The 18,502-nt window shown below is 41.6% G+C and overlaps 1 protein-coding gene across 4 annotated transcripts in view; it reads left to right on the forward strand.

Moving 5' to 3' along the window:
* The window catches only part of PDS5B (PDS5 cohesin associated factor B), a 111,082-nt gene extending 107,672 nt beyond the window's left edge, over positions 1-3,410 (forward strand). For all 4 annotated transcript variants that reach the window (XM_067291137.1, XM_067291145.1, XM_067291140.1 and 1 more), the window contains one exon: positions 855-3,410. In XM_067291137.1, coding sequence (XP_067147238.1) covers positions 855-890 — 36 coding nt within the window. In that variant the 3' untranslated portion in view covers positions 891-3,410. The remainder of the gene's footprint in view (positions 1-854) is intronic.
* Positions 3,411-18,502: the final 15,092 nt, after the last annotated feature.

Consider the following 18,502-nt stretch of genomic DNA (forward strand, 5'->3'; position numbering starts at 1 on the left):
AGAAATGCATGGGACTTCCTTTTGAGTCTCTTTGTGGTGTCCTCTGTTGTATTGATGTGCAGAGACTGACTTTTCCTGTTCTTGATAACTTAACCTTTCTCCTTTAAAATAAATGAGGTGGTTCTCAACTGTCTGTGTCGAATAGTGGCACTGTACTGTAGTTTCTTAGAGAATCTGCATTTCTTCGAGAGAAAATGTCAGTTTTTGTCAAGCATCTTGAATTTTCTGTTCTGTGCAGCTTTATTATTTAGATACCTGAGTTGAGTAGTAACTCATGAGAATTATTTTCCATGTAACTCATGCCCATTCTTCTCAGCTAGATCATAATAGCAAATAATGCTTCCTTGTGCAAAACAGGAGGTACTGAATAGTACTGGATGGTAACCATGGAATCCAGAGCAGAATCTTAAACAAATTTCTTTTTCTTACTAGCACATGCAGATAAGTTGAAATAAATTTATATTTATTTCATATGAATTTGTTAGTTATGTTAATACTAGTACTTAAAATGTAATTGTTAATACTAGTACTTAAAATGTAATTGAAAATGCTTTAATTTACACTTTGGGCAAGTCTAAACCATTTGAGTATATGAAAACTCCAAAGTAGGATGCTGGATTATTTTTTTAATACCTGAAGAATGCAGGATCAGTAGCATTAAACACAGTTACATCCTGGTCATTGACTGAGACTTGTACCCATAGAAAAAATGAGTAATGAATGATACTATATACAGTTATTTGCACATTATTGTGAGAGTAACCATTTTTATTATAAAATATACTTATTCTTGGATTTTTTCAAAACCTACAGTTTTTCTTGTAAAAACATTTTAAATACTTTTCCCCAAACAGGTGCGTCGCAGAACTTCCAAAAGAGAAAGGCGATGAGTGAATATGTAGTTATCAGCCTTCCAGGTGAAAGCTTTGAAGAATGCTTTTAATATAAAGCTTGAGACTGAACAAAGCTGTTAGTGCACGAAATGGGGTTGCTGAAAAAAGACAAAACCTATTTTACTTTTACTGCCCCTGCATTTGCAGTCCCTAGGTCACAAGCTTTAGCCACACACATGTTGATATCATTAACTGTGGATTTTTGTGAAGTGTAATGTGCGCTGGCTTTGTAGACGTATGAACTAAAGAAGAAAACTGTAAATAGTTCTTTTTTAATGTTTCTGACTTCTAAAGTGCTTGTATAGCTTTTATCTGCGGCTTTAAACTGACAGTGCCCCACTGTTTATTGGATCTATTGATTTAAGAAAGAACAGAGTTTGTTAAACATTGATCTCAAGCAATATCTGTCAGTGTTCGTATTTGTACTCTTGTTGACATTTAACTGTGAAGAAAAAAAATCAGTTGAACAAATAGTGCCACTTTCTTTTGCCGCTATTTGTTGAGAAGAAAAAGAAATGAAACAATCTTTGTTTCCTTTATGAATTTAACCTAGCGTTTACTTTTAGGCACCTACCTATCATCAGAGGTGCTATATTACTTTTAGAGTTGAACAATGTTGAAGAGAATAATACAAGAGATGCAAATTGTGAAAGAAGTTGTTTGACTTGTTTTACACCTCAGTATTGATGCCAGACTTTTCTGGACTTCTAGTGGCATTGAAAATTCAAAAAGGATTTAAAATATTTTAATTTTAAAAGTGTGTTATTAAATAATGTACTGAATACCCTACCCATTTTATCTTCCCTATCAGTTTTTATTAATCTACTGTATCAATAAAATTCTGTAACTGAATGAGTTTTTAATAGTCTAGTATGTTAATGTGTATAGATATTTCCTTCTGAACATGATGTTCACAAAGAGCAAATTATTACTACATTATAATATGAAATCTGATATATAAACATTAGTGAAAATGCAGTTCTTATTACAATGTAAAGTTAATCACAAAGAAAAATTTTATTGATGCAGTGTGTCTTTATAAAGCTGTTCTTGAGAGCCAAGTGTTTTGTATTTTATAGTGAAGTTGCATGTTTATGAAAAATGTGCTGAAAATGGGATGTAATGTTTTTTTGGAAACTCGTATTTAGCAGTAGTATATGGTAGGTTGCCTCATGAGAGAATCTTCTATTGAGAGTTTATTGTACTTTTTTTTTTTTGTGAACCAAATTTTTTTTGGTATGAAAAGCTAAATTTTTTTTGTTGAATGACCAGCTGTAGATGATTGCAGTCAAGGTATTCAAAATTTGAATGAAGCTCCATTTTTATTTTGTGCTACCGTAGAGAGGTTGGATTTTTGTTCTTTTAGGTATAATCTGCAAAAAAAAAAAAGGGGGGGGGAGGGAGAAAAAGAGACAAAATGCTTAGGGCAGTATCTTGTATGCAGTTATGCAAACTGCATCTTCGAACCAAAATGTATAGGTTACTACACTATGCTTAGCCAAGCACATATTATAATTTCAGGTGCTCTTCTCCCTTTGGTTCCTTACAGCGGGCAACATATGAACAAATCAATTTCTAACTTATCAAATTTTTATCTCATTGAAAATGGAGCATTTTCATATAATTCATCAAGAAATAAGTTATATTTGCAAGGTGGCATGTAAAGATTAGAGGAAAGGATAACATTGAACATGGATTTACTGATTTCCAAACTATATTATCATTAGTTAAAAAAAAATTTAGAATTTTTCATTATGCATTTTTTGTTACTGATGGAAAAATGGTATTTGAAACAATTAGATTATTCTGCCTCTCCTTAATTTTTTTCCCCAGTATTCAGCTTTTCAACATTTATACCCATAGGTATGGGGGAAATGCTGCCTAAAAGGGCAAATATGGTTTTAATCGACTTTGAAGTAGCCGGCACAACTAAACTGGCTTACTTATGCTTCGGCAGTGCAAATGCAAGTTGTTTTTATGGTATAAAATGATTGAAAGCTAGCTTTGTTTTCCTCTTTGACAGAATTGCACTGAAAACATTTATGGAAGATGTACCTTTAAGTCCATTTTATACAAAAATATGAAAAATTGATGTTGAAACTGCAGGCTCTTGAGGCTTTATGTGCATAAACATGGTTAGGTTGAACTCACTGAATATTGATGCACATTACTGATCATAAAATGTTTCATGTAAATTTAAACTATAGTTTCGTGATTTAAATGTTGATTTCTTGGGTTATAATATGTAATTCGTTATTCCTTGAGGAAAAAGGCACAGCAAATATTTCATTCTTATATTCAAACCTCTTAAGTTCATTCTCATCTCATATAAAGAAAATGAATATTTTATGTACTAACATTTTGAGATCTGCATACAGTAGCTACAGTAGAGTATAATTATGTATAAAAAGATAAATTGCTAACAGAACGTTAGCATGCTCTTCTGCAATGATAATGTTAAGTTTATAAAAATGTACTGTATTACATTAAAAAAACAAATTGAACTTACTGTAACAAGTTCCAGTATGAAATTTTTATGAGATTGCTGAAATATCTTGCTGTACTTTGCAGCAAATTGAGCTTATTTGTGTTGCATTTCCTTTTCTTGCTGCAGTGCAACAGGAAACTTTCAGTGATCTTTAGTTCATATGTAAAATGCAAACTGATTGTAATCTTGATACTAGTGTTTAAGAATAATTCACTTGGATTCCGGAAGCATGTTTTTTATTTTTTTAACTTGTCACCAACTGAAATTATTAATATTTAGGACTGGCTATAATCCACTAATAGAGAAGGACATATATGAAACTGCTTGGAAGTTGTAGTGTGAGTACACCTTTTCCACCTAGGATAAACTAGATCCCTATCTTAACTATACATGACTCTGCCAATTGACTTTATTTTCTAGCAGAATTGAACCTTTTTTCCAATATATTGACATTTGCTGTTTTGACGTTTCAATCTGTGTGAACAAAAAAATTAAAATTTACAACAAAAAAGCGCTCATATTAAAGACATTTCCACTAAATATGAATATGTCCAATTTGTGACTAACTTGCAAAAGACTTAAAGATTAAATACTTCATGCTGGCATAGCATCTGTCATCTGAGATTCTCCAGAAACTTTACATGGAGGTGTGTGTGCAATATTATTGTTACTGCTATTTTGTGTGTATATATTTTGAGAGATTATCAAAGTTTGCCTTTGTGCATACACACAGTAGGCTTCGGATCCTGCAAATTTACATGCCTGTGGTTTTGTGGGATTAGTTCTGCAATGCATTTGTCCTATTCCAATAACCAAATATATTGATATGCTTGAAATTCTAACACTTGTGCACACAGGGCATGTAATGTAAAAAGTGTATGTGTATTGTAAACGTGTACCCCAGACATACAAAATTCTGAGTTTGTGCATGGAAATTTTCTTGAAAACCTGTCTCTCTGCATTAAAATATTTTGTAGAGATGGATGCATCTCTACCTCATCAAGGTAGGTACAGTAAGTATTTTACCAAGAATTTCTAAAATAAAAATATTCAGGTGTAACAGTGTGGTTGTCTAAAGCAGCACATCCACAAACACATCATTAAGTTGAGCTCCTCTTGGCCATCCTCTAGACTGATGGCTCTTCGTTTTACCAATACAAGGAGCAAAACAATAAAAGTAACCTAACCAAGACGGTCGGTCCAGTCATCAGCAGGAGAAGTAGAAGAACCTGAATGTGTGTTTCCTGCTATTCTTACAGCTTGCCACTCCAGTCTTTGCATCTTTGTTGGATGTCACTTTCACAAAAGATGCTTACTAATTTAGGTGCAATTTCCTAATGCTGATAGAAGTGACTTATATTTCATAGACATAAATAAACTTCCTGCCGTGTTAAGGTAGGTTTATCCAACATATTTAAAACACTTGATCAGTTATGTACAGTAGAGATTCTGGTATTTTGCTGCTATTGGAGAACTAAGAATCTGATGTTGGTAGCTGGGATAAAAACATAGAACAAAACAATTTGCTTTAAAGTTCTTCAGATTCTGCCATCTAAAAGGTCTGACCTGCACAGAGTTCACCAAGTGCTGTTATGTTTGTATACGCAGGATAAACAGTATCATACAGCATGTGCATGCAGTAATTTAAATGTTTCACAATTGCCTTTTGATTCAGTGCCTCACTACAGTTATGATCTAGTTTTTAATAGCACGTTCATTTCTGTAATGAAGATTTATATTCTTTTGGGATAGCAGTATCATCTCTTTGTTACCGATATGTTCAAAGAAGGAAGAAAGGCTTGCAAATACAGATTTCCACACCCCTCCCCTGCACATCAGTGTTTCAGTAATCATGTGATTTTTGGGGATTAGTTTTAACATGTATGATTTACATGGTGGAGAATGGATAGCATCTCCTATGGTGTTTTTTATTGGCTACCTGTTTTTGATATTTGTATCCTACCTCACATATGCAGATACAAAGAAACACAGTATTTTGAAAATCAAAGCAGTATTATTGAACACATTTCCTGCTTTTCCTGGCTTACTCAGAAGTAATGTCACTATAAATAATGTATATATTTGCAGTTCACAAACTTGTGCACTTGGGTCTGAACAGATCGACAGAACTAAAGGTTTCAGATATTAGCTTCTATAGGAATATGTCAGTATTCTTGCATTTTTAAGAAATTTCTATAGATAATTGCTTAAATTTTGACGTGCAGTACAACAGAACGTGTGAACTCAGTAACAGTCTAAGAAGTAGCTACTTCTAATGGTATTATAATAGAAAATAATGTGTTAGAATAAAACATTCCTACCCTAAAAAGATTTTTTTTCTTAATGTGTTGAGAAGACATCCTGATGATGCAAAACAGCTTTCTTCTAAAGTCACAGCAACTTGACATAGCCTGATTTGGAACAGCTTTATTTTTTGGTAGATATATTTTAAGTTTACAGGTTTCTGTGTTCCTTGTAGTATGGTTATATTCAGCAAAAATGAAATACTTGTAAACTAAAGCTATTTTGAAGAACAGAAGAGTTTTTAATCCATATTTAATAAAACCATAAGGTGTTAATTTTAAGCAGTGAGTTCTATTTCTTTTTTTACAGCCATATCTGTAGATGCAGTAACATATTATATGAATCTGAATGTGTACCAGCATTTCTCTGTTGCCTATGACCTAGAGTATACTGAAAGGCAGTAGAAACTGCCTTTGTGTTTTCCCCAAAGGGCAACTCCTGTTGTCCTTCCATAAGAATTGCCTACAAAGAATAAGAGCTGGAGGAGGAAAGGAGAGCAAATGGTTCTGTTTACCTTCTATTTATCTTCTGTCATGTTCCATATAATTTAGGTGATCATAAAACACTGATGTGTAGAGGTGTGCTAGGTGAAAAATGGGATGTTAGAAATGAGTTATTAATTTGAAAGGTGCTAGAGAGATGAGTAAAGGGTAGGGAATCAAGACATGAATAAATGAGATGGGAAAGATGTTACCCAATACCAGGTGACCAGTGATAGGAGTCATCTATTCAAGAGGAAAGCCTAGATGAGGGAAGCTCAATTAGTGACTTTTTCAGAGAGGAGAACTGAGGATATGCTGCTTTCTTGGATTTGGAGAAAGACTGGAATGTAGAAATATGTGTAAAAACACTCACGGAACTGAGATTAGTACCCAAAGTGTGTTAGTGGAAAGTGAGGCTGGTGCTACTGGCCCTAAATGTCATCTATAAGGGATTTGGCATAATTAGGTAAAGATGCTAACTGCACTGGATAGGCTTGTCCAGATAGCAATGGGACCTACCCTTTCATTGTATTTTTCTTTTTTTTCAGTTTCGTAGGTAGGAAGATATGGTAAGGTAGCAATTATTTGAATGCAGTATGAAATAAGCAACACTAAAAATGAGGCAGGAACGGCTAAGATATAAGTAATTAAGAAAGAAGACTCTCAAAGCTACCTAATAGCAACAGTTTTCACAGGTGTGCACTGTGCATAGCAATTCATAACCATCAATAACAGTGTCTCCTGTGCTGCCTCTCATTAAATCTTTCAACTTGAGCTCTTTTCTTAGTAGCTTTTTGCGAAACCCTGATGATCCAGTCTCTCCTACTAATTAAGATATACCTTCTTAGCAATCTGTAATGATTATCCCCTCCCCTCATTTACCTCGCATACTGTCCTGGGGGACAACTCCTGTCTTATCCCCAGTCATTGCTACTTTTCATTCACTTCAGTGGGCCCCAGCCAGCCAGGTTTGTGAATCTGTATTTCTTCTCTGAAGCATCTTCCACCCATTCGTTGTGATTTAAGCAGCCCTTAGACTATACCCCTATGTGGCACAGCTTAGGAAAGGTGCATACAGGTTCTTTAGTCGAACTTTCTGCTGCATGCTGATCTCTGTTTCTCAGTATCTAGTGAACCAAGCTCCTTCCAAGGTATAGTACTTCTCCAAAATTATGAAGCTGGCTTCCAGGATCTGGCCTGCATTATACAATGAAATGGCAATGAGGTGTTGGCATGTAAGGACTTCCCGAAAGCGTAAGTAGCAAACTTTGCTTTACATTCTTTTCTGCATATGGGAGCACAAAAGGAGGAATAATTTGGAGGGATGTGTGGGCACAAGTTCAGTTCACTTCTTGCTGCTTCTCCTATAAGGGAAGAAACAAGTCTTCGACAGGCATGTGAAAGAAAATGAAGACTTTTTTTTCAGTAGAAGAAATGAAACCTTGTCAAAACCTTTTCTGGCATTCATGGAAATAATGGGAAAAGCTACTCATAAAATACTTACTCCTTTAGTAACTCTTAATCATTATATGCTCTGGTACTATCCTGACCAACGTGTGACAATGGGTTATGGGATATAGCAATTCTGCATGGGATAGTATTTAATCTCTGCGTATGTCTAAAACTGAATTTTGTTTTCCTCCTTCTAAGCTACTCTGCTACTTGTATCGTTTATTATATCTCTAGTATTTAATATTAAATCAGCATCCTTCTGCCTGCATTCCTTTTTTGTGTTTATCTAAAATAAGGAAATGAGAGATGGCCATAACAGAGCTAGTATCACTTAGTGCTGTCATATTTAGTTTAGATCAAGTCCTCAATGTATCAGAACACTCTTAATCCGTATTTATTCATTAATGTTTTCAAAAACTGACTCTACTTTCTCAGTTTTTATGTTATCATTTGATATAGAATTTGGAACATGATTTTCTTTGTATTGTTTTCTGTTTATGCAAAATAGGATAAAAAGCCAATTATGAGCTGCCTTAAAAAAAAAAAAGTATTAGTAGCACGGAGTATGTACTGGGTTGTTCCTACGTACAATCATAGGAAAATTGTGTGTCTTGTTTAGTCTCAAATATTTGTTTTCAGTGTAAACCATTTTTTTTCTCTTGAGGTTTATGGGGTTATAAAACAGCATTCAACACATACACATATGCTTATAACATACATGTGTTGCTTATGTATACTAATGTTTGGCATAAAGTAGTAAAATGAAGGTGCAGCTTTGAAATATTGTTTGTATAGTATACACAGAATTGCAGAACTTTGCCTTTCTGCAAATGACTACATATGAGCAAATTTACTGAAAGAAATCACTACTTAAGGTTGGAGAATGTTTTTGCAGCATTCAGAGAGGTATCTTCCTATTCCATCCTCCCTCACGTACAAGGCTATACGGACAGTACTCAATGCCATGTTTGTTCCTCTCAACTTCCTGATGAAACAGCTTTTTGTGTGCCATTTTTTACTGTGTGGTTTATTGTCTTTATAAGCAACTGCTTCAGTCTCAAGAAAGAGACTTTCTGAACAACATCTTCTGGCCCTGTGTAGTGACCACGTGCTGTTTGTTGCCTTGCACGCAAGGGCTTTGGGTGGGGGATACATTTCCAGCTGATGTCTCCCTTCCTCTCCCAGTACAGAGCTGAAGGGAAGGAACATTTAAAAAATATCTTTAGAAAAGATCCATTTTTTCAGGTCCCTTTACAAAAATAGATGGGCATGGGCATGTCCTGGTTCTAAGCAGAAACAGCTTCCTCCATCGTTAGTATTTTAGACAAAGAACATTCTTCTGAAGAGATCTCACCATATCTCAGCACATTTGATAGCTATGCCAATATGCCGTGAGATGTCTCAGCTGAAGCAGGGACTATAAAGGCTCAAAAAAACCTATAGGCTTACAAAACCTGTCTTTTAGAGCTGACTCTACTTGCTATGGCCTTGGCCTTCCCAAACAAGGACTCCAAAGGTGGTTTGGAGGTCACTGGTGACTTTGCTTCTGTACCTGAGAAGCAGCACCACTATTATAGTTCCTATTTTCAGTAAGAAAAAGCAGTCCTTAGTACTAAACCATCCCAAGCCTAAGCCACCCACCACCTTGTTTACTTTCAAGACTGACAAGGATGTTGAGGTGGCTGTTAAGTAGCTGGGTCATCTACTTTAGTTCAGAAGGAATCCTATTTTACTACAAGGGAAAAAAATGTTACCCAATTTAAATTCCTGGGATGAATGAGATGATTGGAGGGTTTTTCAAGGTGGGCCTCTATTTGAACTTCTGGATTCCTACCACTTCATATTCTTGTTCATGAAATGCAATGTTTCTGATAGCCATTACCTCTACTAGACAAAGAGAGATACAGGCCCTCACATCACTTTCTGTTGTCTTTCAACAGTGTTTCACCAGTCCTCTGTCATATTCCTTTTCAAAACAGTGGGAGTTTCATCTTAGCCAGGAAATTAGTTCTAGTCTTTTTTGGGGCAGACTTTTGCTTTTAGGCCTTATTTGTATATCACACCCTTCATATCAGAAGGCACCTTCACTTTAACTGCATAAGTTCAGACTTTCTTGGAGCATTTTTTAAGCTGTTCAGTTCCACTGCAAAGGTTCTGTCTAGGGTTCTGCTATTTCTAATTAGTGACTGTCCAAGAGGTAGTAGTCTGTGTCCAGGCCAGCTGTGAAACAGTTTGGAGGGTCAGTGGTCAGAGTGGATTCTGTGAGAACTCTGATGGCTCTTGTAGTAGCGCTTGAAGATCTGCTCCCTCCTGGTTATCCACTGTGCATCTACCTTCAGTCTCGTCCATGTTTTCACGTATCTAAAATTAGATTTCACCACTCAAAAGCTAGACCTGATGGGGAGCATACGATAGAGCGATGCTACAAGTTGTGTGGTGTCTTTCCGAGAACCTTCATCTGTGGTTGATAGTAGCTAATTGTTTGAGGTGCACCATTGTTACAAAGTATGCAGAAACTCACTTAAGATAAGTTAGTGCATGTGTAGCTGGTGATCTTTGAGAGGCATTAGTATCCTACTTGCCTTTTTTCTGTCCTGTGATATCTATTACAGATAAACTGCAACTGAGAGGGACTGAAATGCTGAGGAGGAGAGAATCTAGAATGTGGCAGCTATGCATATTGCAAGGGAAAACTCTCCTGTCTCACATGGCAGGGAGTGAGTACAACCATTTAAGAACCATGGTTGTTAGTAACCAACCCATGTGTGTATTTACTTCACAGAATCACAGAATCGCTGAGGTTGGAAGGGACCTCTGGAGATCATCTAGTCCAACCCCCCTGCTCAAGCAGGGTCACCTAGAGCACATTGCACAGGATTGCATCCAGGCGCGTTTTGAATATCTCCAGAGAAGGAGACTCCACAACCTCTCTGGGCAACCTGTTCCAGTGCTCTGTCACCCTCACAGTGAAAAAGTTTTTTCTCATGTTCAGATGGAACTGCCTGTGTTTCAGTTTGTGCCCGTTGCCTCGCGTCCTGTCGCTTGGCACCACTGAAGAGTCTGGTCCCATCCTCTCGACACCCTCCCTTCAGATACTTGTACACATTAATAAGATCTCCTCTCAGCCTTCTCTTCTCTAGGCTAAACAGGCCCAGCTCTCCCAGTCTTTCCTCATAAGAGAGATGCTCCAGTCCCCTAATCATCTTTGTAGCCCTTTGCTGGACTTGCTCCAGTAGTGCCACATGCCTCTTGTACTGGGGAGCCCAGAACTGGACACAGTACTCCAGATGGGGCCTCACCAGGGCTGAGGAGAGGGGGAGGATCACCTCCCTCGACCTGCTGGCAACACTCTTCCTGATGCACCCCAGGATCCCATTGGCCTTCTTGGCCACAAGGGCACATTGCTGGCTCATGGTTAACTTGGTGTCCACCAGCACTCCCAGGTCCTTCTCCACAGAGCTGCTTTCCAGCAGGTCAACCCCCAACCTGTACTGGTGCATGGGGTTATTCCTCCCTAGGTGCAGGACCCTGCACTTCCCTTTGTTGAACTTCATGAGGTTCCTCTCCGCCCACCTCTCCAGCCTGTCCAGGTCTCTCTGAATGGCAGCACAGCCCTCTGGGGTATCACCACTCCTCCCAATTTGGTATCATCAGCAAACTTGCTGAGGGTGCACTCTGTGCCTTCATCCAGGTCATTGATGAAGAAGTTGAACAAGACTGGACCCAGTACTGACCCCTGGGGGACACCGCTAGCTACAGGCCGCCAACTAGACTCTGCACCGCTGATCACAACCCTCTGAGCTCTGCCATTCAGCCAGTTCTCAATCCACCTCACTGTCCACTCATCTAGCCCACACTTCCTGAGCTTGTCTATGAGGATGCTATGGGAGACAGTGTCAAAAGCCTTGCTGAAGTCTAGGTAGACAACATCCACTGCTCTCCCCTCATCTACCCAGCCAGTCATTCCATCATAGAAGGCTATCAGATTGGTTAGGCATGATTTCCCCTTGGTGAAGCCATGCTGACTACTCCTGATCACCTTCTTTTCCTCCACATGCTTGGAGATGGCTTCCAGGATGAGCTGCTCCATCACCTTTCCAGGGATGGAAGTGAGGCTGACTGGCCTGTAGTTCCCTGGGTTCTCCTTCTTGCCCTTTTTGAAGACTGGGGTGATGCTGGCTTTCTTCTAGTCCTCAGGCACCTCTCCTGTTCTCCATGACCTTTCAAAGATGATGGAGAGTGGCTTAGCAATAATGTCCGCCAGCTCCCTCAGCACTCGTGGGTGCATCCCATCAGGGCCCATGGATTTGTGGGTGTCAAGTTTGCTTAAATGATCCCTAACCCCATCCTCCTCCACCAAGGGAAAGTCTTCCTCTCTCCAGACTTTCTCTCTTGCCTCCAGGATCTGGGGCTCCTGAGGGCTGGCCTGAGCAGTAAAGACTGAAGCAAAGAAGGCATTCAGTAACTCTGCCATCTCTGTATCCTTTGTCACCAGGGCATCCACCCCATTCAGCAAAGGGCCCACATTTTCCCTAGTCTTCCTCTTGCTGCTGATGTATTTGAAGAAGCCCTTCTTGCTGTCCTTGACATGCCTTGCCAGATTTAATTCCAAACGGGCCTTAGCCTTCCTCGTCGCATCCCTGCATACTCTGACAACATTCCTATATTCCTCCCAAGTGGCCTGTCCCCCTTTCCACTTTCTGAATACTTCCTTCTTCTGGTTGAGTTTTGCCAGGAGCTCCTTGCTCATCCATGCAGGTCTCCTGCCTCCTTTGCTTGACTTCCTACTCACAGGGATGCACCGCTCTTGAGCCTGGAGGAAGTGATGTTTGAATATTAACCAGCTCTCTTGGACCCCCCTTCCTTCTAGGGCCCTAACCCATGGGATTCCTCCAAGTAGGTCCCTGAAGAGGCCAAAGTTTGCTCTCCTGAAGTCCAGGGTTGTGATCCTACTTGGTGCCCTGCTGCCTCCTCGCAGGATCCTGAATTCCACCATCTCATGGTCACTGCAGCCAAGGCTGCCCCCGACCTTCACATCTCCAACCAGTCCTTCTTTGTTTGTTAGTACGAGGTCCAGCAGCACACCTCTCCTTGTTGGCTCCTCCACCACCTGGGTCAAGAAGTTGTCACCAATGCTCTGCAGGAACCTCCGGGACTGTTTGTGCCTAGCTGTGTTGTCTTTCCAGCAGATATCAGGGTGGTTGAAGTCCCCCATGAGAACCAGGGCCTGGGATCGTGAGGCTACTTCCAGCTGTCTGTAGAAGGCCTCATCAACTTCCTCTTCCTGATCAGGTGGCCTGTAGTAAACACCCACAACAGTGTCACCCATGCTAGCTTGCCCTTTGATCCTTACCCATAAGCTCTCGACTCGCTCTTCATCCACCCCTAGGCACAGCTCAATACATTCCAGTTGCTCTCTCACATAAAGAGCAACTCCACCACTTTGCTTTCCTGGCCTGTCTTTCCTAAAAAGCACGTAGCCATCCATGACAGCACTCCAGTCATGCGAGCTATCCCACCATGTCTCTGTAATGGCAATGAGATCATGGCCCTGCGACCGCACACACATCTCTAGTTCTTCCTGTTTGTTCCCCATGCTGCGTGCATTGGTGTACAGGCATTTCAGAGAGGTGATCGAGCATGCAGGTTTCCCAGGAGGGACACAAGAGGGTCCTCCATAGCCACATCCCATGCGCACTTCCCCGGCTGCGTTCACCTGCTGGAGGCGTCCTGACTTGAGCTGTCTTTTGCCAACTACCCTGGCACTATAACTCTCCCCTTCCCCCGTCTTTCCTAGTTTAAAGTCCTCCTTGCCAAGTTGGCCAACCTGTTGGCAAAGACCCGCGTGCCCCGCCTCGTGAGGTGGATCCCATCTCTCGCCATCAGTTGTCGATCTTCAAACAGAGTCCCATGGTCGTAGAAACCAAAACCCTGTTGCCAACACCAGCGGCGCAGCCAGTCGTTAACTTGGAAAGTCCGTCTCCTCCTCCTCTCATCCATCCCCCTCACTGGCAGGATTGAGGAGAAGATGACCTGGGCTCCCAGACCCTTGACTTCCTTTCTATCATTTCTGTTGTTAGTCTTCTGAAATGTCTGGGGGTTTTTTGTTTGTTTGTTTTAAATTTTTTACCAAGTGCAAACTGAAATGGCACAGTTTTGCCAGATGCATGTCTGTGAGGGAGGGCAGGCTGTAAGCATACGCTGAAAAATGAGTGTTGCTTGTTCTTGGATTCTAAGCACACCCACTGTGAAAATCTTCATCGGTAAGAACTCCAATACCTGTTAAGTAGTGCCTAGTGCCTCTTATTTGCTCTCTCATATACCTGTACAATTTTTATGTGTTCAAGTAGTGTGGTGAAATGATCCTGAAAGCATGGTTGCAAGATTTAAGCATGTTGGATTGTTCTCCTCATTTGAACCATAGTTCTTATTTTTCTTCTTATGGGATAGACTGCTGTGGGAATGGTGTTAGTGGCTACAAAGGGGAGAGCTACCAAACTAGGAAGAAAGCTCAAGTCTTCATGGGAGAATAGAGCGTACTGTTGTTCTATGCAGCAGGCAGCATCTGAGTTCAATAAAAGATTGGCAGTTGCCTTGGAAAACTGAAAATGAAAAAGCGCAGTGTGCAAAGAGCAAAATTATAATGCAGTCCATACCTGTTTGTTTTGTTTTCCATGTACTTTCTAAATTTCTTTTATCTTTCTTCTATGGTTTTTTTAGCTCTGTATTTTTGTTTCCTGTTGTTAGTTGTGTCCAATAGCAAAAACACAAATTAGGGGAAAAAAAAATCTCAAAAAAATATTGTCTAGAACTTTTCATGTTCTGCCCACTTTGTCAACAGCAGATGCTCTCTGCTTTTTGCTGGATGTTCACTGGCTCAAAAGGCTTTTATGAGCAGCAGTGATGAAAACCAGGCCCTGAGAAGGAAGGTTCATCCCCACTGTCAATGTAACTTGCACCTGTGTGCATGAAGCTGCAATGGCTGAGAGCTGGATCTACTCAAGAAGAAAATTCTTAACAAAAGGAAAAATGGTGGAATGGGTAAGGGATGAAATGTACTTTTCAAACACTGAGAATATCCTAGGAAAAATGGAATCCAAAAGAAATGCATAAAAAATGTGAACCTTCAGATTCTTGTAGATGGCCTTTTTGAACAATGCATAGAATCTGAGATTTTTGTGGTGTTTGAGTGATTTATTGGGAAAATGTCTCCATGAATAAAAAAAGAAGAGTATGTCAGCCCTTTGCAGAGAGAAGTAATTTCACTGAACACTGCACAAAAAGTGAGGTGGTGACCAAGCCACACAGCACTTTCTCCTACAGTGAAGCAGTATAATTTCATGTTGCTGAAAGGAGACTGGTAACAGGTTTTAATTCTAGCAATATGGTGTCATTTAAACAATCCCCACAGTTTAGTGTCCAAGGGAGCACTTTGGCCCACTGAGATTAAAGGTTAGACGATTCAGTGTTGAGGTACAGCAAGAGGTCAAGAGAGAAACAGAGGGTTATAGAGATATAATGCAGGCACATGGATTAAGTCACAGATTCAGGTATTCAGTGTCATAGTGGACAGAGCTGGGAGATGAAGAGGTGATTGCTGGGGGTGGGGAGGAACTGCAAAGTTAAATTTCTTACTTGCTGTGGTCCAGGTGGTAGTCCCTAGGACACTTCAATTCAAGCTATATTTGCTTTAGATGAGATGGGGAATGGGTGTTCAGGCTACTTATCCTGACTCATGAAGATCTTCTCTTACACCTATGAATAGTCTAATCCTAGATTTATGAGGTGTTAAACAGCCAGATGGGTAAAAATAATGGTTGTATGATTGGACTCAGAGGGCAGTGGTTCAAGGATTGCACTCCACCTTGAGGCCGGTAACAACTGGAGTACTGCAGGGGTCTGTGCTGGGACAAGTCCTGTTCAACATCTTCACCAATGACCTGGAGGAGATGATGGAGTGCTTGCTCATAAAGCTTGCAGATGACACAAAACTGGGTGACTAGTAAATATGCTGCCATTCAGAGGGACCTAGAGACCCTGAAGGAATGGGTCAACAGGAACCTCATGAACTTCAGTAAGGACAAATGTAAAGTTCTGCCCCTTGGCAGGAAGAACCCTTTGCTGGGTTTTGGAATACAGGCTGGGGACTGACTGGCTTGCCATGCTGAAAAGGCCCTGGGTGTTTGGTAGAGAGTAAGCTGAAAATGAGCCAGCAGTGTGCTCTGGCAGCAAAGAAGGGCAACAGTGTCCTGGGCTGGATTAACAGGAGCAGAGCCAAGGAAGTGATTATTCCCTCTATTCAGCACTTGTCAGACTGTATCTAGATACCGTGTCCAGTTTTGGGTCCCCTAGTACAAGATAGAGATCAAAAACCTGGAGGGAGTTCAGTGGAGGTCACTAAAATGGTTGGGCCCTTGGAGCACAGGCCTTGTGAGAAGAGGCTGAGGGAGCTGGGCTTATCTGCCAGTACCTACAGGGAGATTGAGAAGATGGACCTAGGCTCTTCAGTGATGCATGGTGGGAGGGAGGGAGACAACAGTCATAAGCCGAAACAAGAAGTTTAGACTGGATGTAAGGAGAAACTTATGGAGAGAAAATGTCCATGTTGAGGACAGTCGAGCAGCAGAACAGGTTGCCCATGGAGGCTGTGCAGTCTCCACCCTTGGAGACTTTCAAGACCTGACTGCATAAAGCCCTAAGCAACCTGGTCTGACCTTATGGCTGACCCTGCTCTGAGCAGGAGGTTGGACTGGAGTCCTCCTGAGGTCTCTTCCAACCTGAATTATCCTATGATTCTATTCCTGGGTGACTGTAGCTCATGAAGCAGGAATCCTGAAGTCTGTAGACTTTCCCCCGGCAAATTCAGGTTACTCTATTTTAGTGTTCCATTTTTGTTCCACCTGCCTTTTACCATCAGCACTGAAGAGTTAGCTAATATATTGGTTCATCTTAAATATAACCACAAGTCAGAAAACTGAAGTGTGGGTTCAGTACAGCTTATCATATGTGCGTTTACACACACGCACACGCTTGCCTGCCCATATATATGCAGGCAGCTTGAATTCAGGTCTTTACTCCTAGCTGTTTTTTAGTTATCAGTATCTAAAATGTATACATTAGTGTATTAATGTAGTATGCATCACTATCAGTAATGTAGTATATTCAATGCCCTGTATGACTGTGGGCTCAAATTATGATTCTGCTAATCTGCTGAGTACTGAATTAAAATCTCAGGATATTGTGTGGTGGTTTGGATCTGAATAAGTGAAGAACAATTTTAGTGTAGTCAGCTTTATTAAAAATAAAAATAAAAAAATTGATACCGCAAGATAGATGTTCCTCATTGACTTTGACAAGAACTGAAGGCAATCTCAGGTTGCTGGAAATACACAGCACAGCTAACGGAGGCAGCCAACAGACACAGAAGCTTGTGCAGCAGTTTCTGGGACTCTGCTTTGAAATTTTCTAGATCCTCTGGGAATTTCTTCTGGGATCACTGGGGTCTCCCAGGAGTCCTGTGGGGAATGCCAGGGTGCCTGTTGCTGGGCAAGGACAGCTACAGGAGGCTGTGACTGCCAACGAGCTCCAGCAGCCTCTGACAGGCTCTGCCAGCTATTCCTGATGAAATGGGACTTGAGCTTTTGTTGCAGTAGACCTCAATGCAGGAAGGCCACGTGCCTTCAGCAGGTACCACAGGGCAGCCTTACAGAAGTGTGGGCTGAGAGCTTGGCCATGGGGCGCCATGCCACAGGGCACAGATCCCAGCAGCCGTTGGAGCAATGGCCCTGTAACCTCAGAGACTCTGGCCGGGCTGAGCTCCCCAGCATGGCATGGCTCAGCAGGGCTGGGGCTGCCGGGGTGTCTGGGCTGGGACCAGGGCAGATGAGCTCCTCACTCACAGGAGGTGGGCTCTGGGCAGTGGCAGTGCCCCCAAGCATTGGAGCTGTAGGAGGAGTCAGCTGGCTGCACAGCATCAGGGATGGTGAGAAAGACTGACTGCATCTTCCCAAGCCCCTGTGGGTACAACAGCCCAAGCCCCCGCTGCGCCAAGAGGGCCAAGGGGAGCCTCTGGGGTGGGAAATGGAGACTCCCACAGTGGCGAAGGCTGGGAGCTGGGGACTTCCTGCCCCAGGAGGATGACTGTGCTCTGCCTGCAGATCCACAGCAGGGAAGAGTATTGGTGCCCTCATAGCTGGTGAGGGGCTGGGAGCTCTCTCCAGCGCAGCGCAGCCTGCTCGGACACCTGAGCCCTGCAGCAGCACCCGGAGGAGGTGGCGAGTGACAGCAGTGGGGGAACTCCCTGCTGCAAGGACAGGGGCCCATCTGCTGACCTGATCCACCATCTAGGGAGGCCTACTGCTTGCTGGGGTCTCAGATCCAGGATGTTGCTGACATTGCCAAGGCTTGTCCAGCTGTTGGACTGTCACCCCTGCTGCTCTTCCATGTGGGCACCAACCATTAGGCCAAGGCAGCCTATCAAGTGTGACTACATGCCTCTAGGGGTGAAGGCCAAGGGCACAGGGGCCAGCTGTTTTTGTCTTCAATTCTGCTGGTGAGCAGGAAGGGCTTAAGGATGAGTGGCTGGATCCTGCAGGTCAACAACAGGTTGCACAGCTGCTGTCAACAACAGGGATTTGTTTTTTATGACCATGGAACCCTCTTTGAGGATCAAGGACTGCTAGGAAGAGATGGGATCCACCTGACCAAGCAGGGGATCAACAGCCTAGGGGGAGAGCTTTAAATAAGAACAAGGGACTGCAAGATCAGGAAGAAAATGCAGATGAGGCTTTCTTCAGACAACTGGAAGAAGTCTCAGGTTTGCAGTCCCTGGTCCTCATGGGGGACTTTAACTACCCTGATGTCTGCTAGAGGGACAACACAGC

This window comes from Apteryx mantelli, chromosome 1 (assembly GCF_036417845.1).
Source record: "Apteryx mantelli isolate bAptMan1 chromosome 1, bAptMan1.hap1, whole genome shotgun sequence".
In the NCBI taxonomy this organism is placed as follows: domain Eukaryota; kingdom Metazoa; phylum Chordata; class Aves; order Apterygiformes; family Apterygidae; genus Apteryx; species Apteryx mantelli.